This window comes from Danio rerio, chromosome 7 (genome assembly GCF_052040795.2).
Source record: "Danio rerio strain M-AB ecotype USA chromosome 7, GRCz13ab, whole genome shotgun sequence".
Taxonomy (NCBI): Eukaryota; Metazoa; Chordata; class Actinopteri; order Cypriniformes; family Danionidae; genus Danio; species Danio rerio.
The window spans coordinates 71,567,501-71,594,286 of record NC_141027.1 but is presented as its reverse complement, the minus strand read 5'-3'; the positions used below and the strand labels follow the sequence as shown (position 1 = coordinate 71,594,286).

Below are 26,786 nucleotides of genomic sequence, written 5' to 3'. Positions count from 1 at the left end.
TGCACCAAAGGCAATGTTGTTTCACATGTCCAAGACTTTGATAAAAGGTAAACAAAAATCCAGTCCACAATTACTGTTTATATTGAAAATATGTCATTTTGTGATTTTTTTTTTTTACCAAATCAGTGACATCATTTCTGAATTTGGCAATTGAAGAGTTAAAATCCTGTACATTTTCTAAGCAATTATGGAGTTTGATCAGAACTGAGGTTAATTAACAGATTTATGCAAAACAAAATAAATAAAAAAGATATTTATCTGATACATTTTTTACAGCAGTTTAATTCAGTGGATGTTTTCATCCCAAACATAACAAAAGGGTGGTAAATTTGAACAGTGCACAAGGGTAAAAGATTGATATACTGTTTGAGTTAGTGTTGTGCAATGTTAGGCACGTTCCTCTGAAAGAGTATTTAGTTACTAGTTACTTCTCACAAATAGTAACTGAGTTACATAATTATAAAAGTAACTAATTACCAGGGAAAGTAACTGTTGCGTTACTCTACAAAATAAAAATCTAATTTGTTAAATGACTATAAAATACATAGAAAACATTGTACACTAATCTACACTGTTTTAATGTTGTTGTGGGACAATGTGAGAGACAATGGCAGCATGTCCTCAACTACTGTATATATCTAGATCAGGGGTCGGGAACCTTTTTTTTTATTTTAGCAAAGAGCCATTTCAGATTTTTTTGGCAAATGCATAATTTTAAAGAGCCATTGGGGTGTATTTATACAGTTGAAGTCAGAATTATTAGCTTTCCTGAATTATTACCCCCCCTGTTTATTTATTTATTTTTTGTCCAATTTCTGTTTTAATAAATAATCTCTAATAACGGATTTATTTTATCTTTGCCATGATGACAGTGAATAATATTTGACTTGATATTTTTCAAGACACTTCAATACAGCTTAAAGTGACATTTAAAGGCTTAACTAGGTTAAAAAGTGATAATAAGGCAAGTTGTTGTATAAAAATGGTTTGTTCTGTGTAGACTATCGAAAGAAAGAAAAAATATGGCTTAAAGGGGCTAATAATTTTGACCTTATAATGTTTTTTTAAAAATTTAAATCTGCTTTCATAAATACTTTCTCCAGAAGAAAAAAATATTATCAGACATACTGTGAAAATGTCTTTGCTCTACTATAAGTAATACAGGTTTAAACAAAAGCTTTATTTACTGTATGTCCATGCACAATTCAAAAAAAAATACGAAGCATCACATGTTGAGGCAGGTTCATGAATGAATATCTGGTAAATAAACTCTTCATTATTTCCTGAAAAGCAACACAATTTAAAAACTAAACATTTTACTACTTTAAAAACTAAGATACTTCAACTGATTCAAAACAATGTATGCAGCAACATTTTAATTTTGGCTAGTATTAAAGAACAAAAAGCATTTTTACTTTTTACTATTATTAAGAACATAAATATTTTGAACAAACAATTTGCGTTTTTTACTGTTAACTAGAAAAGTAAGTTGTTTGCCCTTTATTGGTGTTGCGATTCAAATTTATCCACAGCAACGCACGTGTCGAACTTCCTTTTATTGTAAACTGAGCTTTTATTAATTTTGCATTAAAAAAAAAATACAATAAAAAGGGAATTGTGATTGGATTTTTTAATAGGAAACTGACTTTCTAAAAAAATTAAACTGTAAAAGAGAGAAAGCTGGAGAGCCACGTATTTTTGGTCAAAGAGCCACATGTGACTCACAAACCACAGGTTCCCTACCACTGATCTAGATATTATTTTGTTTAATTGTGTCTGAGTAATAAGTGTTTGTGGTGGAGAAAAAATAAGTTTTATTTGCTTTGACATCGTGGCTTCGTCTCCTCCTATGGTAGCAGAGCTCACATTATCACCTGTGTAGCCACTAATTTTGTGGTGGCATGTGACGACATGAGGCACTTCATTAGATTAGAATTACTTGTCACCGACGCAGAGAGACTCTTTTTAATTCAGTGGATGTTTTCATCTTTAATATAACTAGGGATGGGTATAGTTAAGGTTTTAATGGTATTACTACTTTATCGATACCACTTATTGGTTTGGTACTTTAAGAGTTCTCTTATCGATACATTTTGTAGTGTTTTATTTTTTATTAAAAAAACTAAACAAATTGAACAGAAATAACGATACTGTTTTATTATTAACTTTTTAATATAAAATAAAACAAAACCAATAGTTGTACACCAAACAAATATTTTTTTTTCATGTAAAAGAATGCACAATAGTTTTTAACCATTCTTCTGGAGAAAAATCAACATGTTTGACATTTCTGGCAAAAGTCGGGACCTTTCTTGATTTATTGTGCTCCCAAAATGCTGTTAAATGAGATGATGTTTATTTTTGATTAACGCATTTGCATTAATGAATTAATGGTGGCTTTATACAGTTTTGGGGCATCTTGCAATGTAAAAATAAGCAGTTTTTAAAAATTAATTTCTCAATAAGCATAGTTTAATATTAGGCTATTTATATTTGTAAATACAGCTGATGTAAAAGCATTTTTAATGTTTCATATTTAGGCTACTGCAGAAAAAAATACTTGAGTGCGCGGACACAGCCGAGAATTGTGAAGGCTTTTATACTTGAGGCGCTCACTGGAAGCTCGAGAATTTCTCACGTGAGATTGCAGATGAATATGGAACGTAGCAAATTAGAAAATGTTGGTCAGTTAAAATATGCTACTGTAACTAAAGTTTATTCAGCAATAATTGTCCAGTACCGATAGCAGAACCATTAACGTCAGAGCTTATGGAGTCTTTTATAATTTAGCACCGATACCGATAAAGTACCAAATTTTGGTACCCATTCCTAAACTTAACAAAGGGCTAGTAATTTTGCCCAGAGTGTATTGTTGAGCTTTTTTGTTTTAATTTAAAGCATTTTCACAACAAAAAAAGTGTCAAAATAAGATTTGACCAACAATCATTCTGCTTGCTGAAACACAAAAAAAGTCCTGGCCAAATTAAAAATCACTCCAGAGAGGATGAAAACATCCCCAACAGCACATAAGTAATTCCATACATTCCAACAGTGTCAAGTAATTGTAATCTAAACTCTGGAATGGCCTTCCTGATAATGTCCGAGGCTCAGACACACTCTCCCAATTCAAAACTAGATTAAAGACCTATCTGTTTAGTAAAGCATACACAGTGCATCACTTAGTGGGTTTCCGCACTGGTATCTGCATCATGTTTTTATACACTATGAACAGCAGCTATGCTGATTATTCTCTTTTTCTCCATTTCCACCTGGGGATACTCATCCCGAGGCCCTCAGAATATGCAGAGTCACTGATTGATCCAAGACCAGAGGCGAGATGATCCCAAGGTTTCCATAATGCTGGACCAGGCCGTATCCTGAGCAGCTGCTTTAGTGGTCATGGAGGAGTGGAAAGCATGAGACTGATTCCTGTGACGCCCCAGGCAGGGACAGATAAGTCTTCGCTGTGGCACAAGACTTTTGGCCAGCGGAAAAATTAAAATGGTCGTGCCCAACTGAGTCTGGTTTCTCTCACGTTTTTTTTTTTTCTTTACTTTCCCCAACTGGTGAAGTTTTTTTTCCCTCTCCGCTGTCGCCACTGGCTTGCATGGTTTGGGATCTGTAGAGCTGCGCATCGATGGATTTGCTCTCCAGCGTCTAGACCAGGGGTCGGGAACCTTTTTTCAGCATAGAGCCATTTCTGATTTTATTTTAGGAAATGCATTTTTTAAAGAGCCATTTGGGGTTTGTGTTTATAACAAAACCTTTATTTATTTATAAACAAAACCATGTATTTATGTCAATGCACAAATTTCTTTTAAAGAAAATTATTTTCTTTTTGCCATCACCACTAATGAATATTGTTTGAATATACGTGCATGAGGTTACCATAGAAATGCAAGTTGCTTGCCGTTTATTGGTGTCGCGATTCAAGTTAAACCTCAATGCCACATAGGCGGATTGGTTGAAACGTCTTTATTTTTTTTTTAACTGAGTTGTTATTCATTTTGCCTTAGAAAATACAATATTGAGCTGAACTGAACTTAAACACTAAAAAACTGAACTACCCTGTTGCAATTTACTATGACCTTTTATGTGAAGCTGCTTGGACACAATCTACATTGTAAAAGCGCTATACAAATAATGGTGAATTGAATAGAATTGAATAAGGGTTAAACAGAGCAGAATACAGAAGTATTCGGGAAACATAATTGCCACAGGTGCATGTGGCTAACAAATCGAACATTTCATTTCTAATGGACATAAAAATGCTAAAAAATAAATAAATAAATAAAAGTACAGCCTTGGCATGTGAAGCAATAAAGCATGGCACCATTACAGCTATGCCAAATGGCTCTCATTAACAAGCTCTGTCCAGAATTATGATGGCTGATTCATTCATTTGGCAGCAATGTGTTTTTAAACCTAAATTTTACATTATCTCCTCTCTGCGGTGTCCCTGCTAATTAAATACTCCTAATGGGCGAGAAAGCGAAGGGAATTGAAGTAATTAAAGTTGCAGGCTTTATCTTTTATGTGAATTAACCTCATTTAGTAGTTTGCCACCAAGTTTGAGACTGCTTCTGTGTCTGTTAAATGAGGGCCAGAAGGTCACAAGTGAACGTTTCATACATGCCATACACAAGGGGAATGACATCCAGCTGAATGCCAAAATGAAAGATAACAAAAAATAAAGTTCTTCATATGAATGTAGAGTGTGAATGACTGAATAATAAGGTATGTTTTGTTCATCAAATGGCTTCAGGGGAACTGGATAACACTGTAAAACATGGGGTGAAATAACTTAACTAAAAAAAAAAGTGTATACTGCAAAAAATGCTTTTCTTACTTGGATATTTTGTCTGGTTCCAAGTTCAAATATCTAAAAATTCTTAAATCAAGAATAAATTTCTAGACAAGCAAAACATAATGTCTTTTTTTAAGAAATAATATGCCAAAATTAAGTGAGTTTTTCTTTAAAACAAGCAAAATAATCTTGTTTTCCTTTCAATATAAGATTATTTTTCTATTATTAATGACAGCAATAATTTTGTTTGAAACTACATACAATAAGAAAGCACTTATTTAAAATTGTAATAATTTTTTTTACATTTAATAAATGCCGCCTTGATGAACAGAAGCTTTAAATGTACTTATTTTTTGCAAGTAAACATCTTTTTTGTCTTTTGTGGAAATTTACAGCCACTGGTCATTCAAAATCATGACAGAATTTTCATTTTGAGCTGTACTTTCCCTTTAAATGTTCTTCCCCCTTTGTTAAACTGTTTAATTTAAACGCAGTGCTATGAAAATATTGCTGTCTACTAACCATACAGGATGTATGTTCCCATGGGCTTGAGCAAAGTGAGGCTTTTTCCTGTGTTTTCTCCACACAAACAGTCCAGTACGATGTCTACTCCTTCTGGAGATATTCTGCAGAAGAAAAGAGACATCATTAACCACATCATTAACAACAACGAAGACCTCTAACATTCTGTAAACATAAAAACAATGTATAAATGTATTTTTTAGCATATCTACACAATAAGGAATGAGAGGTATGTCTTTGTAAACATGTCTTCATAGTGCTCGGACCGCCTACAATCCAATAAAAAGTCTTGTGATGCCCAGAGTCATGGCTATTGTGGAAGAGAGACCAACTTGAGACCAAATTAATTTTGCTGCGGCCCTGATCCTGAGAGGAATGTGGAGCCACTGAGATTAAAAGAGTCCTAATCTCCTCTCTCATGCCCAATTTACGTGCATTTGTTCAGAATCCCTTTGTAAGACATACAGTGCTCAGCATCACCCCACGCAGATCTCTCATTTGAATGTGTATTTTTCTATAGTATGCCTTATAATAATATATTTGTGCATATACATTAGATTAGTCAGTACCAAATCCAAAACAAGAACTCAAACTAAAATGTCAAACGATCATATTGGGAAAACATTTTAATTAAAAATGTAATATACAGTGGAAAAAATCATGAGAAACATTACAAAATGTATATTAAATTTAGTTAAATTCTTATTATTATTTATTAGTATTAATAATAACACAATTTTGAATTTAAATGCATTATCATTTTTATTGGATATTACTCTTTAATAAAAATGTTTTGTTTAAATGGACCATAAATGGCTCAAAATGCATACAAATACATTCATTTTCCAAAGCGGGTGTACTCATTTATGCTGAGCACTGTGTATTTGATTAGAAAATAACAAAAAGTATGTTGTAGTTTATACTGCCATAGTTATTTGGTAGAATCTGTTACTGCACCATGATCATTACGACCTTTTAGTTTTTGTAAGAGTAACCAATTACATTGAAAAAGGGAGAAGAAAATAAAGACTAACCATAGCCCTGTCTTAAAGGGATAGTTCACCCGGAAAAAATAATAATAATAATACGCCACAATCATTTAAAATAATAAATTTAAAACAATAATTATTGTGAAAAGTGCTATACAAAGTTAAACTGAATTGAATTCATTTTAATCACTCTCATACTGTTCCAACATACAGTTGAAGTCAGAATTATTCGCCCCTCTTTGAATTGCTTTTACTTTTTTAAATATTTCCCATATGATGTTTAACAGAGCAAGGAAACTTTCACAGTATGTCTGATAATATGTTTTTCTTCTGGAAAAAGTCTTATTTGTTTTAATTTGGCTAGAATAAAAGCCACTTAAAAGGTCCATATTATTAGCCACTTTAAGCTATATTTTTTTCGGATGTCTACAGAACAAACCATTGTTATACAATAACTTGCCTAATTACCCTAACCTGCCTAATTAACCTAGTTAAGCCTTTAAATGTCACTTTAAGCTGTATAGAAGTGTCTTGAAAAATATCTAGTGAAATATTATGTACTGTCATCATGACAAAGATAAAAAAAATCAGTGGTTAGAAATTAGTTATTAAAACTATTATTTTTAGAAATGTGTTGAAAAAATCTTCTCTTCGTTAAACAGAAATTGGGGGGGGGAAATAAACATATATTTATAGGTTATTATTAGACATTTGAATGAAACCTAAAGGGTTTCTGCCCCTTTGCTGAAAGTGTAGAATTACCCAAAAAGGTTACAAAGGCATATTTAAAAAAATATATTGAAAAAAAAAAACTCTATATAAAACTTTATATGAACAGATTTAATTTACTTTTTTTTCAAGATTATCTACACACTCAGAAATAAGAGTACAAAATCTGTCACTGGGGCTGTAATAAAGTATGTGTATTTAATTTTAGTTAACTTTATTCCTCAATGCTGCACTCTTGTTCTGTACTCATATTCAGTGTGAACTGTAGATTAAGATAGTCAGTAGCAAAGAAAGTAAAATGCTCCACAAATTACCATTTTACTTTAAAAAAAAAACACACACTTTTGTTCAATAATTTCAATTGTAAAAGACAATTGTTCAATTGTTATCTGGACATTCAGTGGGGGACAGAAAACTCTAAATGCTTTCCTTACTTAGATTTTTTGTCTTGTTTCTAGTCCAAATATCTAAACATTTTCTAAACAAGCAAAACATATTGGGCTCTATTTTGACGGTCCATGCGCAAAATGTAAAGCGCATGGGCGCAAACGCATTTCAGGGCATGTCAGAATCCACTTTTGCTAATATAAGGACGGAAAAATCCGCTTTGCGCCGTGGCGCATGGTCTAAAAGGGTTGAGCTTGTTTTCTTAATGAGTTATAGGGGTGTTTTGAGAATAAACCAATTAAAGTCTCATCTCCCATTCCCTTTAAGAGCCAGTTGCAACATGCCATGGTGCATTTGCTATTTACATGACGTAAAGCAAGTGTAAGTGGAAAAACTGAGCATTTCACAAGCAAGAAAACAGTTAAACAGAGCATCTGCAGTGACAATGAGAGATAAATTATTAACTTTCACATTCGCTCTCATGGATAGGGAAACCTTGTACGCACAGACATCAATTAGCCTATAAGTAATTAATTTTGTTTGTTAAGCGCAAAGATTTGTTTCAAAACTATTTCTAATTTCCAGCAAATGAATAAATGAAAAATAATAATGAAGTGTGTTCAAAAAACTGAGTTATATCCAAATACATATGCTGTGCCCCATTTAGTCTAAAGCTTGACAGGTGGGCAAATCTAAGCTTGTTTTTCATAAAACAAATATAAATATGCATATAATAAATAATACTGCTAATAATAATAACATTATACACAAGAAAATTGTTATGAATGAACTGAAAAAGCCTCCCTATATGAAGAAGGCAGAATAATACGCCACAATTGAGTGAGTTTTTCCTTAAAACTAGCTAAATAATCTGCCAATGGGGTAAGCAAAATAATGTCATGTCAAAAAGAAAAACAGGATTATTTTGCTTACCCCATTGGCAGATTATTTTGCTGCTTTAAGGAAAAACTCACTTCATTTTTACATAATATTTCTAAAAACAAGACAATATGTTTTGCTTGCCTAGAAAATGCTTCTTGATATTCATTTAAGTTTAGATATTTGGACTAGAAACGGCCATGTGGTGGCGCAGTAGTTAATGCTGTTGCCTCACAGCTAAAAGGTTGCTGGTTCTAGCCTCGGCTGGGTCAGTTGGTATTTCTGTGTGGAGTTTGCATGTTCTCCCCGTGTTCGATTGGGTTTCCTCCGGGTGCTCCCGTTTCCCCCACAACTCCAAAGACATGCGCTATAGGTAAATTGGGTAAGCTAAATTGTCCGTAGTGTATGTGTTTGTGAATGAGTGTGAATGGATGTTTCCCAGTAATGGGTTGCAGCTTCCACTGCATAAAAACGTGCTAGATAAGTTGACGGTTCATTCCGCTGTGGTGACCCCAGATTAATAAAGGGACTAAGCCAAAAAAGAAAGTAAATGAATGGACTGGAAACAAGATAAACAAAACTAAGAAAAGCATTTTTGCAGTGTGTTTCAAACAGTAAGTAAAAAATATAAGCCTTGTGGGTTTAGTATGGAATGAAGATGAGTAAATGTTGACAATATCATCCCTTTAAAGGGATAGTTCACCCCAAACTGAACATCTGTCATCAATCACTCACCCTTCACTTTTCTCTTTTAGCTTCATCTGTTGACCACAAAAGAAGATATTCAGCAAAACGGTGACTGTTAACTTCCATAGTGTATATTTTTTATCGATATCAATGGTTTCAGGTTTCAAAAATATCTTCTTTTGTGTTCAGCATAAAAAAGAAACTCATAAGGGTTTAGAACTACTTGAGTGTGAAGAAACAGTGAGCAAAATAACATTTTTTCATTGAACTATCTCTCTTAAATCTTCTACAGTCCAATGTTTCCTCAAATGTGTTGCTAAACACATTTTCTGGCTTTGTATGGCTGACGAGAAGGACGTACAGGTGCCCCTCCCCATACTACAATCCACTACTTTCCCATCTGCTGGGTGTTGCCATGGGGACCGGAGCCACACAGGTTTAGAGGAACAACTGGTGACGTCTGCCGACTCTCACTAGCCTCACAGTATGACTCACTTATCATCTAACTGATACTACTGTTTCCTTCTTGCACAGTCACCTACTGCACATTAACAGACACTTTTGTGCTTACTTCTTAACTTCTGGAACATAGTCGAGATTTCTGTCAAACAGATGAGTGACCGAATGCTTTATGGCTTCGTGTTTGAAAGGCGAGGCGGTTCCAAACACAGTGACATTCGGGACCGTGGAACAAAGTTGAGCAACTGCCTGGCCCTAATATGGAAAAGAAGACAAAGGTCAATCGTTTCTGTTGTTGATGGCAATGCAAAAACTGTTTTAAAAGAATTTCAATATTGAGCCACATGAAGAATTCAGAAACCCTTGTCATTAGTGACACTGGTGGCTGTTAAACGAACTGCAGCTTATAGCTTGTGCAAACGCTCATAACACATACGCGATTGAATAGGCCTGTCACAATATCTATTTTTTTTTGTTGTACTATGGATTACACCTGTTACATATTTTTTAAAATGAATTAAATAATAATCTAAAAAAAAAAACAAATAAATATCTTAAGTAGTGAACTTTTTATTTGTTTTTGTGTGTGCATTGCATATGCTTGTGGTGCCTCTGTCTTGTATAGGTTTCAACTACATTACCGCACAGGTGCGGTGAAACAGGTGCCAGCACGTGGAGGCCGGCTTGTTGGTGAAGACCATTTAAACCGGACTTGAATGTCGTTCAGATAGTCTCCTCTCTCCCGGCTAGTGTTGTTTGCGTTGTGAAGTAGAAACTGTGTTGTAATTACTCGGCGAAAGTGTTGAAAGTTTGCGCTAAATGTTGACTTTGAGATCTATACGGAGACACGTGTGCTGAGGGTGCCTTTTTGTTTTATTACATTTTTCTCATGTTTTGTGGTTAGTAGAGAGGTAAGTGAATGTTATTTTATTTGTTTAATTTTATGTGCGGGTAAGAGGTCTAACAACTTAGTTAGGTGTTGCGTTTTGTTTGTTATTTTGGCGTTTACCTCCGCAAGCTTTTTTTATTGTCGCCTTTTGAAGTTTAAACGTCAAATAAATTTGACTTTACGTTCAATTCTTGGTCATTAATTTTTCTTGTTGTTTTTTTCCTTTTGAATGGGAGATGAGACTCCGGTCTCCTCATTAATTCTTCTTAAGTTCTAATTATTTTAATTTAATATTATTTATTGTTACGGGTCTGGCTTGCTGTGTGGAGCCAAGCAAGATTAGAATTCGTAACACACCAAAATACATTTGCGATAAACGATATTGTCATTTTATACCATATATAAAACCCAACAGTCAACTTTATCAAATTAAAAGAGTTTTGAACTCAGTGTTGAAGGTAATAAGTTAATGAAATGCCTCATTACACCAACTTAATTGGAGTAAATTCACAGTACTCATATAGATTAGTTTTTTTTTTTTTTTTAATACTCAAATGGTTTGTTGCAATTGGTTTACTCAAACGGTTTGAGTAACCTTAACTTATTGGGTTTTCCAGTACTCAGTGTGAGTTCTCTTCACTTATTGGGTTTCACTGTGCTCAAATTGCTTTGTTTACTCAAATGGATTAAGTTCACAGTACTTATTCGGATTAGTTTTTGAACGTTTTTTGTAATCGTTTTCCTCAAATGGTTTGAGTTACCTTTACTTTTTAGATTTTAAAGTGTATATATACAAAATGTAAGTACACTCTTCCAAAGAACACATAATATTTTATTCTAGAGAATACTTCATTTATTGATACAGTCATTTTTAGCAATTTAATAACTGGGCATTAGAATCAGAATGTCAAAATGTATGTCCAAACCAAGTAAATAATAATAAATGTTAACAAAAAAGTGCAAGGTAAAAAGTAACTGAGGTAAATCGATAAGTTGAATAATTGATTATTGTGACAGGCCTACGAACGAACATTATTCAATATTCACAGCATTGTTCTTTTGCGTTCTTTGAACAGAAGTAAAATCAAAAAACAAATTGTGATATATTGACACCAAACAACGAATTGGCGTCTATCTAAGAGTGACATTTAAGAAAGGAATAATTGATGACGGGCCATTGAATTATTCAAAAATATAGCAAAACTGAAGTGGTGATGCAGGCACAACAAGAAGATCAATTAGTCAATCCCTTAGACAACTTATACGGTGGTTACCCCACCTGACAGTGGCGTTGAGGTAAGCAATAATTGATGACGGCGCATTGAATTATTAGAAAATATTGCTAAATTTGAGTGGTGATAAAGAGGTGAAGCAGGATTGACAAGAAGAAAATGATGCACTCAATCTTAAGTGTGTATTATTTTCTAAAATTTCGATGACCCAAAATCAATTATGCTACGCTCATCCCAACTCCCATTGAAATAAGGAATAATTGATGACAGGCCATTGAATTAATAGAAAACAATGCAAAAATGAGGTGGTGATGCAGTCACAATGCTAAGAAAATAACACACATCATGAGGGTGCATTATTTTCTAATAATTCAATGACCTAGAGTCAATTATACTACTTATACTGTTGTTACCCCACCTGACAATGACATTAAGGTAAGCAATAATTGACGACGGACCACTGAATTATTAAAAAATAATGCACACTTGAGGTGTTGATGCAGCCTCAACAAAATGAAAATAATAATCTTAAGCGTACAATATTTTCTAATTATTCAATGACCCAGAATCAATTATTGCACTTATCCTTTGGTTACCACACTTGACAATGTCATTGATGTAAGTAATAATTTATGATGGGTAATTGAATCATTAGAAAATGCATATCTGAGATGATCCGGCCAAGACACAAAGAAAATAAACTTGTATGTGCATTACTTTCTAATAATTCAATGGACAGGAGTTAATTATTTCATTCATACTGTGGTTACCCCACCTGAAAGTGACTTTGAGGTCAGAAATATTTGATGATGGCCCATTGAATGATTAGAAAATATTGCAAAATTGAAGCGGTGATAAAGTGGTGAAGCAGGATTGACAAGAAGAAAATGATGCACTCAATCTTAAGTATTATTTTCTAAAAACTTAATTAACCAAAGTCAATTATACTACGATGAACTCAACTGAGAATGACATTGAAATAAGTAATAATCGATGACAGGACATTAAATTAATAGAAAACTACTGTATGCAAAACTGAAGTGGTGATGCAGTCACAATGCTAAGAAAATAACACACATGATGAGTGTGCATTATTTTCTAATAATTCAATGACCTAGAGTCAATTATTTCACTTATCCTGTGGTTACCACACCTGACAATGACATTGATATAAGTAATAATTGATGGATAATAGAATTATTAGGAAATAATGCATATTTGAGATGATGCGGACACGACACAAAGAAAATAATCTTGTATGTGCATTACTTTCTATTAATACTGTGGTTACCCCACCTGAAAGTGACATTGTGGTAAAAAATAATTGTTGATGGCCCATTGAATTATTAGAAAATATTGCAAAATTAAAGCGGTGATAAAGTGGTGAAGGAGGATCAACAAGGAAATAATGCACTTAATCTTAAGATGCATTATTTTCTAAAAACCCAATTAACCAAAGTCAACTACTCTATGGTTAACCCAACTGAGCATGACATCAAAATAAGGAATAATTGATGACAGGCCACTGAATTGTTAGAAAACAAAGCAAAACTAAAGTAAAGATGCAGTCACAACGCTAAGAAAATAACACACATCATGAGTGTACATTATTTTCTAATTATTCAATGACCTAGAGTCAATTATACTACTTATACTGTAGTTACACCACCAGACAATGACATTAAGGTAAGGAATAATTGATGATAGGCCATTGTATTATTAGGAAACACTGCACACCTAAGTGAAGTAGGTGATGAGCATCTACAGTGTGAATTATTTTCAAATAATTCAATGGATCTGAATCAGTTATATGACTTATACTGCGATTACTCCACCTGAACATGACATTGAGGGCCATCATAATAATTTATGCTGGCCCAATACATTATTGGAAAATAACGCACACTCAAGGAGGTACTGTAGCCACAATGCAAAGAAAATAGTGCAGATCTCTAGTGTACACCACCTGACAAAAGTCTTGTCATCGATCTCAGTTGTAAGAGCAACAAATAATAACTTGACTTCTAGTTGATCATTTGGAACGGTGGCAGAAGGTCGATTTTTCTGATGAATCATCTGTTGAACTGCATTACAATCATCACAAATACTGCAGAAGACCTACTGGAACCCGCAAAGACCCAAGATTCTCACAGTAGCTTGGTGAAGGAAAAATCATAGTTTGGGGTTACATTCAGTATGGGGGCGTGCGAGAGATCTGCAGAGTGGACGGCAACATCAACAGGCTGAGGTATCAAGACATTTGTGCTGCCCATTGCGTTACAAACCCGACGAGAGGGTACATTTTTCAGCAGGATAGCGCTCCTCATACTTCAGCCTCCACATCAAAGATCCTTAAAGCAAAGAAGGTCAAGGTGCTCCAGGACTGGCCAGACCAGTCACCAAACATGAACATTATTGAGCATGTCTAGGGTGAGATGAAGGAGGAGGCATTGAAAATGAATCCAAAGAATCTTGATGAACTCTAGGAGTCCTGCAAGAACGCTTTCTTTGCCATTCCAGATAACTTTACTAATAAGTGATTTGAGTCATTGCAGAGATGTATGGATGCAGTCCTCCAAGCTCATGGGAGTCATACACAATATTCATTATTTTTCCACTGCACCATGACTTTAGTGACAAGACTTTTGTTAAAGCAAAGTCAGACTTTACTGTCTTAATCAAATAATAAAACATCAAGGCATGATCATATTTTATTTTGGTAAAATATGCATAATCAAGAGGCCTTTGCCTTTCATATAAGCCACCTCCGATACCAAATGATCAACTAGAAATCAAGTTATTAATTGTTGTTCCTAAAACTTAAATAGGCGATAAGAATTTTGTCAGGTAGTGTACATTATTTTGTAGTAATGTAATGAACCTGAATCAATTATTCCACTTATATTACAAATTCTACACCTAAAGACACTGTTCTGGTGTGTATTTCAAGACATTTGTCTGTTTTTTTACCCTCAAAACTTCTCCTGTGTGTAGAATTAGTTTCCTACACATCTCATAAAAACATATTTGATTTTATTTCTGACAAAGCAATCAGGCTGTGTAATAACTCAAGGCAGATATGGAAGAGTATAAACCTGCCTGAAACTACTTTATCTGTGTGTTTAATGTTAATTAAACACCTTAGAATGTTCATCAGCCAATTAAAACCAAGCATTCACTCAGCCCAGAATATAATTGTAAAAATACACTCCATGTATTCCTCTCAATAACAGAATTAGCACACACACACACACAAAAAACATGGGAGCGTAGCGAAATGAATATCTTTGCACAAGCTCTGCAATTGTCCAGCATCACGTCGACAGATGAGGTAATTAACATTACACTGTTATGACAGGTTGATTATATTGACCGTAAATGCCCTGAGAGGTGGACTCCACAGGAAATAATTCCAATTCCAAGGGCACTTATGGTCGAATTAGTGTGATGGGTAATAAAAACAGTAAATGAGAAATGCTGCAGCACAAAATAACTCCTACACCACAATATTACAAATTGTATCAAGCAGTTATTTATTGTTACACAATGCCACATCTTTTAGATAGACACTGATTACCATAGTACTTCTTTATTTACTATGGATGTCAGAGGTTTACCATTTCCTTTGTGTTCAATGCAGTAAAGATACTCACTTCAGGGTGAGTAAACCATGAGTAAATATATTTTTTCCATGCATGAGCTATGAACACTTACATAGCCCTTTTAGCTCAGAGAGCGAAACAGCAGTATGGGATCTGTAAGTCTGTACTTAACTGCAAGTTTAATCTCTGCTACTTCAAAGTTTCTTTGCTAACTCTATCGCTCAAGGCAACAGACTTACCACCCCACCTCCTGCTGAGTGCACTAATACAGACATCCCCTCCCGGAGATTGGCCACTTCAAACAGCATCATGTAGGCAGCCACAAAGTTCAATGAGAAGGCAGCCGCCTCTGGGAATGTCATGTCGTCTGGGATCTTAAACACGAAATCTAGCGGTGAGCATACGACCTCTGCCCAGGCATTGTAGTTTACAAAGGCCATCACTCTATCGCCGATCTGAAAATACAAAATAAAAAAACATTGGGTGATTGGGTGATTATGTTCGAAAACAAATGTGTTGTCCTGGTTGGAAGTTTCCTCACATTCTAATAGCAATCATTAAGTGGTCCAAATGTATTTATTCATTCAATCATTTTCCTTGTCTTAGCCCCTTATTTACCAGAGGTCACCACAGCGTAATGAACCTCCAACTATTTCAGTATATGTTTTATGCAGTGGATGGCCTTCTAGCGGCAACCCAGTACTGGGAAACACCCAAACACTCCCATAAACAACACAAAACACACACACTCGTACACTTTGGTCACTTTAGTTCCACTAATTCACCTAAACTACTGAATGTCTTTGGACTGTGGGGAAACCCTGAGGAAACCCACGCAAACACTGGGAGAACATGCAAACTCCACACAGAAATGTCAACTGACCCAGCTGGGACTCAAACAAGCGACCTTTTTGCTAACAGTTCATCTGTGTGTGCTATTCAAAAGTTTCCTTTTCAGCCAACGAGTGCAGACAGCAGTCTAAAAACAACATCAATACACGTCGATATTGTGATGTTTGCTATTACTGTATCAATTTCCAAACTAACCGTTTCAGAAAGTATTTTCATCCAAGATCCATCATCTAATGTAATGTGTATTTATATAGTGCATTTATCATGTATGGCCATACAGATCCACAATGCATACATATGCCCATCAGATCCACAATATTTGACGCTCATAAATAATTATTAAGTCCTTGCGCTGCACGTATTAGGAGGCTTCCTGAAGGTTTAGCTGAAGAATTGATTAATAAATCCATATGAAACAGTCCCTTAAAAGTGACGTTGCGTCTTCAGTTTCGGGCTCAGGCACACTACAAGCATATCGCGTCACGGCCCAAGTAAACCGCGCTCTGCCACACGTCTTCCAACCAGGCAAGGGATGGCCAACTGAACTGCGCCTGAGCCCAATTCAGAGCACTCACACTTCTCAAACGATGCAGGAAACAAGGCACGGTTCAGATACCATAGTGTGAGTGCGCCCTGACAGTATAGTGTCCCCTACCCTATACTGGGGCAATAGTATAGGGCACTATACTGCAGGATGAGCGCCCCCTGCTGGCCTCACTAACACCACTTCTAACAGCAACCTTGTTTTCCCATGTGGTCTCCCATCCAGGTACTAACCAGTTTCAGTATTGCTTAGCTTCAGTGAGTAACTGGTCTTGAGTTGCAGAGTGATATGGCTGTTTTTCAAGAAAAATGTTTAATTGTATAATCTTTATCAGAATCGACATGAAATTCCTTTCCTCTTTTGCTGTTCCCACCAAATTGGAAGTACAAAAAAAACCTATGTGAAGTTGGCACCCCATAAAAATAAAGAATCCACAAAACTATGCCATTCTTTTGTGCTACTATTGTGCTGATTTGTGCCGCAAAAACAAACCTTTGTGCTGCTTTGGGGTCAGAAATATCAAGCATTATTTTCACTTTCCACTCCATGTAGCTCAAATCAACCAGGCACAAATGAAAGACATCAGTTTTGTGCGATTTAGAAGGAATAAAGGGGTGGAGAATGACATCGCAGCTCCTGAAATATTTTGATTAGGCAATATCTAAACAATAACAATAGCTGCAGTGTTTATTTTAACGGCACAAACGAATGAAACCAGTTTTGTGCGATTTAGAAAACCTGGTGTGAAGAGTGACGTCACAGCTCCCGAAATATTTTGGGTAAATCTAAACAACGAAAATAGATATAAAATGTGTGTGTTTTAACGACAGAAACCAGTACAAATCGAGCACAAACTGCTGATTTGGAGCGATTTTAGCAAAATGGGGAGGAAAGTGACGTCACACAGTCAAAAAAAAGCTTAATATCTCAAACCCCAAACTAGCACAAACGATCGTTTTTGCACCACAAATCAGCACAAGGGTTGCTGGTTCGAATCTTGGCTCAGTTGGCGTTTCTGTGTGGAGTTTGCATGTTTTCCCTGCCTTCGCATGGGTTTCCTCCGGGTGCTCCAGTTTCCCTCACAGTCCAAAGACATGCGGTACAGGTGAATTGGGTAGGCTAAATTGTCCATTGTATGAGTGTGTGTGTGTGTGTGTGTGTGTGTGTGTGTGAATGTTTCCCAGAGATGGGTTGCGGCTGGAAGGGCATCTGCTGCGTAAAAATGTACTGAATGAGTTGGTAGTTCATTCCGCTGTGGTGATCCCGGATTAATAAAGGGACTAAGTCGACAAGAAAATGACATGACAAATCAGCACAAACGAATGGCATAGTTTTGGGGATTATTAATTTTTATGGGGTGCCAACTTCATGCAGATCCAAGAAAAGTTTGTATAAACAAAACTTTTGGTCTGAACATTACAATAAACTGTCCAACCTGCCAGTCAAAAAATGTAACCACATCCCTCTGTGCATCCTGTTCTACATAAAGGATTGTGTCATTGGCACAGAGGGAGAATTCAATTCAATTGGATTTGAGTTTACTCGGATAGATATAATCAGAAAAGTTAAAGTATTGTGTAAAGGGTTGACAGAATATAAATGTAGTTAACCTCCAGTTATGGCAAGCAAACATCAACAACCTACCATCTTTTTTAAAGTTTGAAATATACTGTTAAGTTTTCACTCAGTTGAATGTTACGTGATGTATTGTAGGCTTTCAGTACTATCAGGCTAATGTTAGCATTTTCCAAGATCTTCTATTGCACGTTCAAGATCAAGCTTCATTAGTATTATGAGTCCCACATTAAAGTGCAAAAATGCTTATTGATTCATTTCCATATGTATCGTCAAATATTTAAGTATTTTAACACTCAGTTTTATATGAAAAATAAAAGTCAATACTGGAGCATTATTAAAGCATTAATCTGCCCTTTTTGACTTCATCTTGAACATAATTTTTTCTACATATTAGTGCTTATCCTTTTGGATTTTGGATTCAGAGTGTGTTTTTGATTAGTTTTGCTGTATTTTGTTTAGTGTATGTGCAAATGCATTGCTCGTTTAATAATTTTTCAGTGAATCCTGCTGAGTTGGAGAAAATAAAAATATTGTGGGAAGAAAATAACCGTAACAAAAAAACATTTATGAACATACCTCGAAGCCTTTGGTGTTCTCTCCCACAGACTCCACAATCCCAGAACACTCAAATCCAGGCACAAGAGGTGTTTTTGGAGGATTATCAATATTTCCTTGACGTACCATTAGATCAAGAAAGTTCAATCCACTGTAAAATTAAATCCCAAGATAATGAAGTTTAATTCCAGTTTGTTTCAACCATAAACAGCAGAAAGACGTATGATGTATCATTTATTATAATTGTATTTTTAAATGTATTGTTTATTATGAAGAATGCACTTTATTTTATGTACAATTCACACCATTAACTAGGATTTTTAGCTCAATAAATATTAATAAGCTGTTTATTTATAGTTAGTAATGTAGAAGATGGGTTTAGGTATTGGGTAGGATTAGGCAAGTAGAATAAGATCATACTTTATACGTGCTAATAAACAGTTAATACATAATAGTAACAAGCCAGTGTTAAATGGTGTGAATTGTTACAACTATATTTTATTGATTATAATGTTTCATTTCTCCCACAGTTATACACAAACGATTAAATGTCCCAAGAGCAGTCATGCACATCTGAACCAAATGAGGTGCGAAGATCAGCTGGAGAACAAAGCAGTTCACTAATGTGTATCATTGAAAACATAAAAAGTGTAATATTTTAACATTTAATTGTTTTAAATGCAAAATAAAATCACTAGTGTGTGTGGAAAGGAGGAGAAAGCACCTGCTCCTCGGGCTGCAACATGTTGCTGCTGCTGCCAGTCGCTCGAAGTCTCAGATGTGCCATTATTACGCAAGCTGAATTTAACACACAATACAGAACACAACCTGAACATATTTACCATGCTTTCACGCGAATTTTGACTTCTCCTTCTTGAGGCTCTGGCATTGGTTTCTTGGTGACTTTGAGTTTGTTTAGTCCACCAAAGCCCGTCAAAACCACAGCCCGCATTTCTTTTGAATCTACCACCGCAGAGACGGGATTCTCCGGCTCCTTCTGGTCTATCATTTGCTCGGTCTCTTCGGCGATCTCCGTGCCCTCCTTTGCCATGTCTGAAGACGATGTGAACAGCCTAACGGTCTGTCGAAAGCCTCCCGGAGACTGCGCTCTCTCTGCTGCTCCTGCCGCACCATCCGCTGCTGATATTCGAATCTTCAGCGAATCATTCGTTTGAACCGGTCATTCGAATCGATTCGTACTGAATTGTAAATCACTGAACTTGTAAATCACACACCGCAAGACTTCCATCCTCAGTAAAATTATAAAACATTCCTAAATAAAACTTTCCTAAATAAATACGCACCTAAAAGTAATTGTGTGGTACATTTTTCTTTGCTAGACACTTTAAAAAGGCTGAATTATTGATCTATGTCACAAAGAAATGGGTTTTATTCGTAAACACAATGACGACAACGCAACTTCTTCAGCGAATCATTTGTTTAAACCGGTCAATCAAATCGATTTGGAGAGAAGTGTAAATCACTGGACATGTAAAGCAAACACCAAGACTTCCATCCTCAGAAAAATTGCTAAACATTGCTTTCCTAAATAATAACGCACATAAAAAGTAATTGTGTGGTAATTTTTACTTTGATAAACTCTAAAGAAATGGCTGAATTCTTGATCAGGTCATGAAGGCATAGGAGTTTTATTCGTAAACAATGATGACAAACAATGTATAACTTCTTCAGCAAATCATTCTTTTTGAATCGGTCGTGGGAATCAATTCGTACTGAATTGTAAATCCTTCAATCTACGAAATTTAACTCTCACATAACTGCTTTCCTAAATAATTACGCACCTAAAAAGTAATTGTGTGGTACATTTTTCTTTGGTAAATACTTTAAAATGGCTGAATTCTTGATCCAGGTCACCAAGGCATAGGGGTTTTATTCATAAACACAATAATGACCAACAACATATAATTTCTACAGCGAATCATTCTTTTGAACTGGTCTTTGGAATCGATTTGTACGGAATTGTAAATCCTTCAATCCTCAGTAAAAACACTGTTTTACTAAATTATTATGTACCTAAATAGTAATTGTCTGGGGTTTTTCTTTTTGTAAATACTTTAAAATAGCTGAGTTTTAACCCAGATCCCAAAGGCATAGAGGTTTTTATTCATAAACACAATTATGACAAACAACGTAACTTCCGGTTGTGGGAATTGATTCTTACTGAATTGTAGATAACTGGACTTGTAAAGCAAACACTGCTATAGGACATCCATCCTCATTAAAATTGCTAAACACAATTGCTTTCCTAAATAATTACGCACCTAAAAAGCAATTTTGTGGTAAAATTTTTCTTTGGTTAACACTTTAAAATGGCTGAATTCTTGATCCAGGTCACAAAGACATGGGTTTTATTAGTAAACGCAATGGCGACAATGTAACTTCTTCAGCGAGGACATGCAAAGCAAACACCAAGACTTCCATCCTCAGTAAAATAGCTGAACATTGCTTTCCTAAATAATTACGCACCTAAAAAGTAATTGTGTGGTACCTTTTTTTTTTGGTTGACAGTTTAAAATGGCTTAATTCTTGGCTCAGTTCACAAAGGCATAAGGGTTTTATTTGTAAACACAATGATGACAAACAACGTAAAACTGCGAATCATTCTTTAGAACCGGTCATTGGAATTGATTCGTACTGAATTTTAAATCAATGGACTTGTGAAGCAAACATCGTTACAACAAGATGTCTTCAGTACAAATACTGAACGTAGTTGCTTTCCAAAATAATTACGCAGCTAAAATGTAATTGTGTGGTAAATATTTCTTTGGTAAACACTTAAAAAAGGCTGAGTTTTTGGTTCAGGATAGGGTTGCACCAGCTGATCGTAAGTTAAACTGGAACGTAAAGTCCTCACTAAGGCTTAAAAACTACTAGCTAGTTTGTAACTCAACTTGTTCTCACTTCGGTTGCACCAAATGTTCTTAAAAAAAACCGTAGTTAGTAGGTCGTAAGCTCTCCGTAAAGTCATCTGTAGTCACATTGAATGACGTTATATTCAATATAAAGTATATAAATCATTTAAATGCTTTAAAATTTTGCAACAAACGCATCTGTATATAACTGTCCTATAAAAAAGATATTCTAAATCACATTTTTATAGTACATTACATTACAATGTCACTTTAACAGACGACACGCACACACCTGCATCGCGAGCCGTGAATGCACGTGAAATACGAATTTATCAAAACATTAAACTTGATTTTTTTAAAAATATTCAACAAATGAAAAAGAAAAGAGCAGGGAGAAAAACCCAGTCATGAAGAAATTCCCATTTTAATTGGTGGACACAATTAACACAAAACACTCCTTGAAAGAAAATTAAACTCTTCTTTCGCAAACCGAAACAAACGCGAGGTTTGGGAGGAAATTAAGGCTGAGTAAAGGGAGACCATGCTTCATTGTAACCGCAAGCTCCTCAAACTAATCTTGCTGTCATGTCTTTTCTAGCAATTTTAATGGTGGTGGTGGTGAGGGGGGGTAGGCATAAATATTTAGCTGGAACGTAGCATTACGTTTAAACTAAGTTCAATGGTGCAACACAAAAATATTTAGTAATGTGTAAGTTGTAGCGTTGTGTCCTTTTAAGTCACAACTAGATTACATTTTAACTTACACACTGCTGGTGCAACAGGCTCTGGGTCATGAAGACATATGTATGGGATTTATTCGGAAACACGATGATGACAAACAACGTATAACTAAACGTTTTGCATCAATGCAAAAAACAAAATGGGCACTTCTGGGAAATTTGAAATCATTCTGAACCACAACAAGCATTACCAATCACTAGTATAGTGAGAAAATATTTTCTGTTTTTGTATTAAATTGGGAATAAAATTCATCAGAATGACATAAATAAATGAATCCACTATAGCAGTACTGCAGTCGAATATACTTTTTTCAGTCACAAGCAGCTTCGAATAAAACTAACGCTCCATTCACACGGGGCTTCAGCTTCAACGCTTTACTGAAGGCGTGTCTGAAGCTGGGGTTGCTGCGATCGTCATAGCAGCGTCAGCCAATAATATTCCGTCAGCAATAGGCCACTGTCTATCTGGTGTATTTGCATACAGCATTCTAATTGGCTGACGCTTCTGTTGGCGCTTGAAAAGTTGAACTAGTCCCAACTTTTGCAGCGAGCAATGCCTCTGAAGCGGCGCCGACATATCCACAATGAAGTTCGGCAATGCCTGATGTCACCCATTCAAAGTGAATGGGAAGCGTTGATGCTGAAGCCCCGTGTGAATGGGGCGTGATGTGTTATCTTTTCATAAAATACAACCAACATCAGGCCACAAAATTGTCAGGTAAAGGTGATATAATTTAATGTATCGACAGAACAGACAAACAACTCTCAGAAATCTACTTCAAGTGTGATTTTATATGAAGAGTGGGACCATTAGACTACTGAAATATGATCAACAATTCAAATCATCCACAACATGCCTTCTACATTCTCATTCATATTTTTTTTTTTTTGCACACTAGCAAAAACAATTTCAAAACATTCTTTCATCTTGTGCGTACGACAGCATTCATTTTGAGTAACTGTACAGCTCCTATTCATAAAATCTACAAAGTACATCCCAGCCACTCTCAGAACTTTGCATATAATTGACTTTAAAAGGGAAAGACAGACAGGTTGAGGTGTGTGTGATACTATATTGCGGTGAGACGGCAGACTGAGGCGATGTGAGAATGACCCCCGAGCAGTTTCTACTTTCGAGGAACATCGGTGAATATGCGCAGACCATGCATGGCTTTAATTTCATCTTTAAGAGCCTGTTGAAGAACAAACCTCAGATTAGAATTTACATCGAATAACATGAAATGGATACTTGTAATAAATTAGTCAAAAAGATTTCCATTCTCTGTATGCGAATTACTCAATTACACATGATCCAGGATTGAGGCTCTCATCCCAGAGCTGCTGTCATAGCAACAGGCCTGTAAAATGAAACCTGCATGGAAGCAGGCTTATTTTATGTAAACAAAATGAGATCGCCAATTTGTAAGTGAAGGTGTTACTAAAAGTCTGTCTCGTTGACTTCCAAAAGCCCCATAGGGTAAAAAAAATAATTTAAATAATGTAATTTAATTTTTTATAAAAAAAATTTATAATTTGAAAATTTATTTGTGATTAAACATATCATAATTTTACTTTGCCAAATTATTTCACTGTCAATTTATATATATATATATATATATATATATATATATATATATATATATATAGATCTTATTAAAAATGTATTTAGCTTTTTTCCATCAAAGTGAATCCATGTCATGCCCCTGCAATCCCTTTCTTCTACATTCTGAAGATGAAACTCTTTAAATTTGAAGTTCAGCTAATCTTCTTTCCATTATTGACTGATTAGCAGGGCTCGACTATGGAAGCCTGTTCCCGACACTGAATAATAAAAAATTAAATAAAATAAATTTATAAAGTCAAAATTCAAAATTTCAGGTTATAAAGTTACAATTTCAGGTAATAAAAGTAAGAATTCTGAGTTATAAAGTCGCATTTCCGAGATAAAGTCAGAACTTTGGATTATAAAGACAGAAGTCAGGGTTATAAAGTCAGAATTTCAAGTTAAAAGTCAGACTTCCGATATAGAAAGTAAGAATTCTAGGTTATAAAGTCAAAATTTCGAGTTATAAAATTAGAATTTCAGGTTGTAAAGTCAGAATTTCAGGTTGTTAAGTCCGAATTTCAGGTTGTAAAGTATAAAATAAGAGTTGTAAAGTCAGAATTTCAGGTTTTAAAGTCAGAATTTTAGGTTATAAACTCAGAATTTCAGGTTGTAAAGTCAGAATTTCGGGTTGTAAAATCAGAATTTCGGGTTGTAAAGTCATAATTCTGAGTTATAAAGACAGAATTTTGAGCCATAAAGTCAAAAGTTCAGGTTATAAAGTCAGAATTTTGGGTTATGAAGTCTGAATTCTGAGTTTTAAAGTTAGAATTTCAGGATGTAAAGTCCAAATTACGAGTTGTAAAGTCAGAATATTAGGTTATAAAGTCAGAATTTCAGGTTATAAAGTCAGAATTTCAGGTTATAATATTTAATATTTATGACTTCAACTGCACACTTTATCCAATCATATTGCCAAAAAATAAATATAAATAGCTGAATAAATATATATATTTACACATGTTTATAAGAGTAAATAAGCAGATTTGATGCCGATTAAATAGTTTGCATTAAGCAGTTGAACAGGTGTTCCTAATAAAGTGGCCACTGTGAGTACATTTCATTTCAGAATTAACCTCTTAGGGCTTGAGTGTCCACATACGTGTACAGCACATTTTAACTCTTAAGTGGTTATTTAAAATACACTGAATGCTTTATATTTTTTTAAAGACATACAGTGTCATCCTGCAACTGTTTTGCAGCATATGAAATGTCCCAAAGCCTATTTTTAGCTGTCCAAAATGGGAAAAAAATTTGTTTTTACTCTCTAATAGTCAAAGCAAGTTAAAAAAAAAATGCTATGTTATATTTGCATTAAAAAAACATTCAGGAAAAAGTGTTTTAATGTAAATTCGGACCACAGGTTCCCATATATGGACATACTTTTTCTCTAAAAGCACATCATATCAAAAGATGATACTTATTCTAATTAGGTTCTAATAAGCCCAAATAGCAAAAAGAAATAAAAAAAATGCATGTAAAAAAAAAAAACACCTTAGGCCTTAAGAGGTTAAAATAACTTAAACTTCTCTACTTTTTTGCTATTTAATAAATCAAAAATAAAGAAAGAAAGAGAAGAAAAATACAACTTTCTTATATTCCAGATTCACTAGACTCAAAGCAGTTTTTTTATTTAATTCAGATGGTTTGACCTACAGTTAAGAAAACAAAAAATAAAGAAATCAGCATCTCAAAAAGGCAAAATGTTAAATTTTGAGCTTGATTTTTGGTCTATAACCTCAGAGTAGCTCCTGCTAGTTTAAAACATGCAACCACAATTATGAAGTAGACGACTTAGTACTGACTTGACAGTTGTCCAGAAAACGATCATGGACACTTTCCACAAGGACCGTAATCCATAGAAGGTCATCACTGAAAGGCTTGGAGAGGCACACAATCCAAGCGGTTTAAAGTCCAGTGTAAAGTTTCTACAGTCTTTGAAGATCTGGGGTGCCATGTCATCTGCTGGTACTGGTCCTCTCTGCTTTATAATGTCCAAAGTGAGCATAGCGTCTACCAGACATTTTAGAGCACTTCATGATTTGTTCTGCTGACAAGCTTTTTGGAAATGCTGATTTCTTTTTGCAGCAGGATTTAGCACCTGCCCACAGTGCCAAAACTACTTCTAACTGGTTTGCTGAACAATATATTACTGCGCTTGATTTGTCAGCCAACTCAACTGAGCTGAATCCCACAGAGAATCAACAGTACAGTTTGAGGTATTATCGAGAAAAAGATTACAAAGAACAAAAACATCTGACTAGACAATTCATTCATTCATTTTCCTTCGGCATAGTCCCTTATTTATCAGGGGTCGCCACAGCAGAATGAACCACCAACTATTCTGGTATATGTTTTAATCCAGCCAGTGGCAGATTTAGGCATGGGCAAATATGGGCGATCGCCCATGGCGGCATCTTGCTGGGGGCAGCACGGGGAAAAGAAAAAAATAAAGAAAAAACATGCCTCGGTAAAAATCATATGTGCCTCAGTATGCTTTGAGATATGATTTATTTTATGCAAGTGTATTAATCCCAAGAGTGGACGGATAATCCCAGAATGAAGACATTAGGAGCCATTCATATTTGGCGTCTGTTGTAAGCGCAAGTTTTTCTCTATGTGCAACAAAAACAAAATTGGTGCAAGCAAACTGACGCATGCGCAGAGAACCATTCCTGCTCGCCTCACACACGTTGCTCCTGATCCCAGTGTGAATCCCAGCTGTTTACATGCACGCCTATAAAACACGCGCTGCTCATGCTCACACTTTATGACACCAGATGTCGGCATGGAGCAAGTTTTGCTAGTTGACAAAACTGAAGCTTGTATAATATGATGATGACCTTATATTGACTAAGC

At 35.1% G+C, this 26,786-nt stretch overlaps 3 protein-coding genes across 4 annotated transcripts in view; 1 reads left to right on the top strand and 2 right to left on the bottom strand.

Annotated features, from left to right (window-relative positions):
- The window catches only part of vat1l (vesicle amine transport 1-like), a 73,575-nt gene extending 53,704 nt beyond the window's left edge, over nucleotides 1–19,871 (bottom strand). Inside the window, 5 exon segments of one of the 2 annotated variants that reach the window (NM_001442745.1) lie at nucleotides 5,330–5,433; nucleotides 9,572–9,714; nucleotides 15,422–15,637; nucleotides 18,733–18,862; nucleotides 19,554–19,871. In NM_001442745.1, the coding sequence (NP_001429674.1) occupies nucleotides 5,330–5,433; nucleotides 9,572–9,714; nucleotides 15,422–15,637; nucleotides 18,733–18,862; nucleotides 19,554–19,762 (802 nt within the window). In that variant the 5' untranslated portion in view covers nucleotides 19,763–19,871. 2 annotated transcript variants of the gene reach the window in all.
- Nucleotides 1–26,786, top strand: part of pkd1l2a (polycystic kidney disease 1 like 2a) — a 372,606-nt gene that overhangs the window by 205,912 nt on the left and 139,908 nt on the right. The gene's annotated exons all lie outside the window — the stretch shown is intronic.
- bola3 (bolA family member 3) overlaps nucleotides 23,036–26,786 on the bottom strand; it is an 11,088-nt gene continuing 7,337 nt past the window's right edge. Inside the window, 1 exon segment of the mRNA NM_001003525.3 lies at nucleotides 23,036–23,517. Coding sequence (NP_001003525.1) covers nucleotides 23,452–23,517 — 66 coding nt within the window. The 3' untranslated portion in view covers nucleotides 23,036–23,451.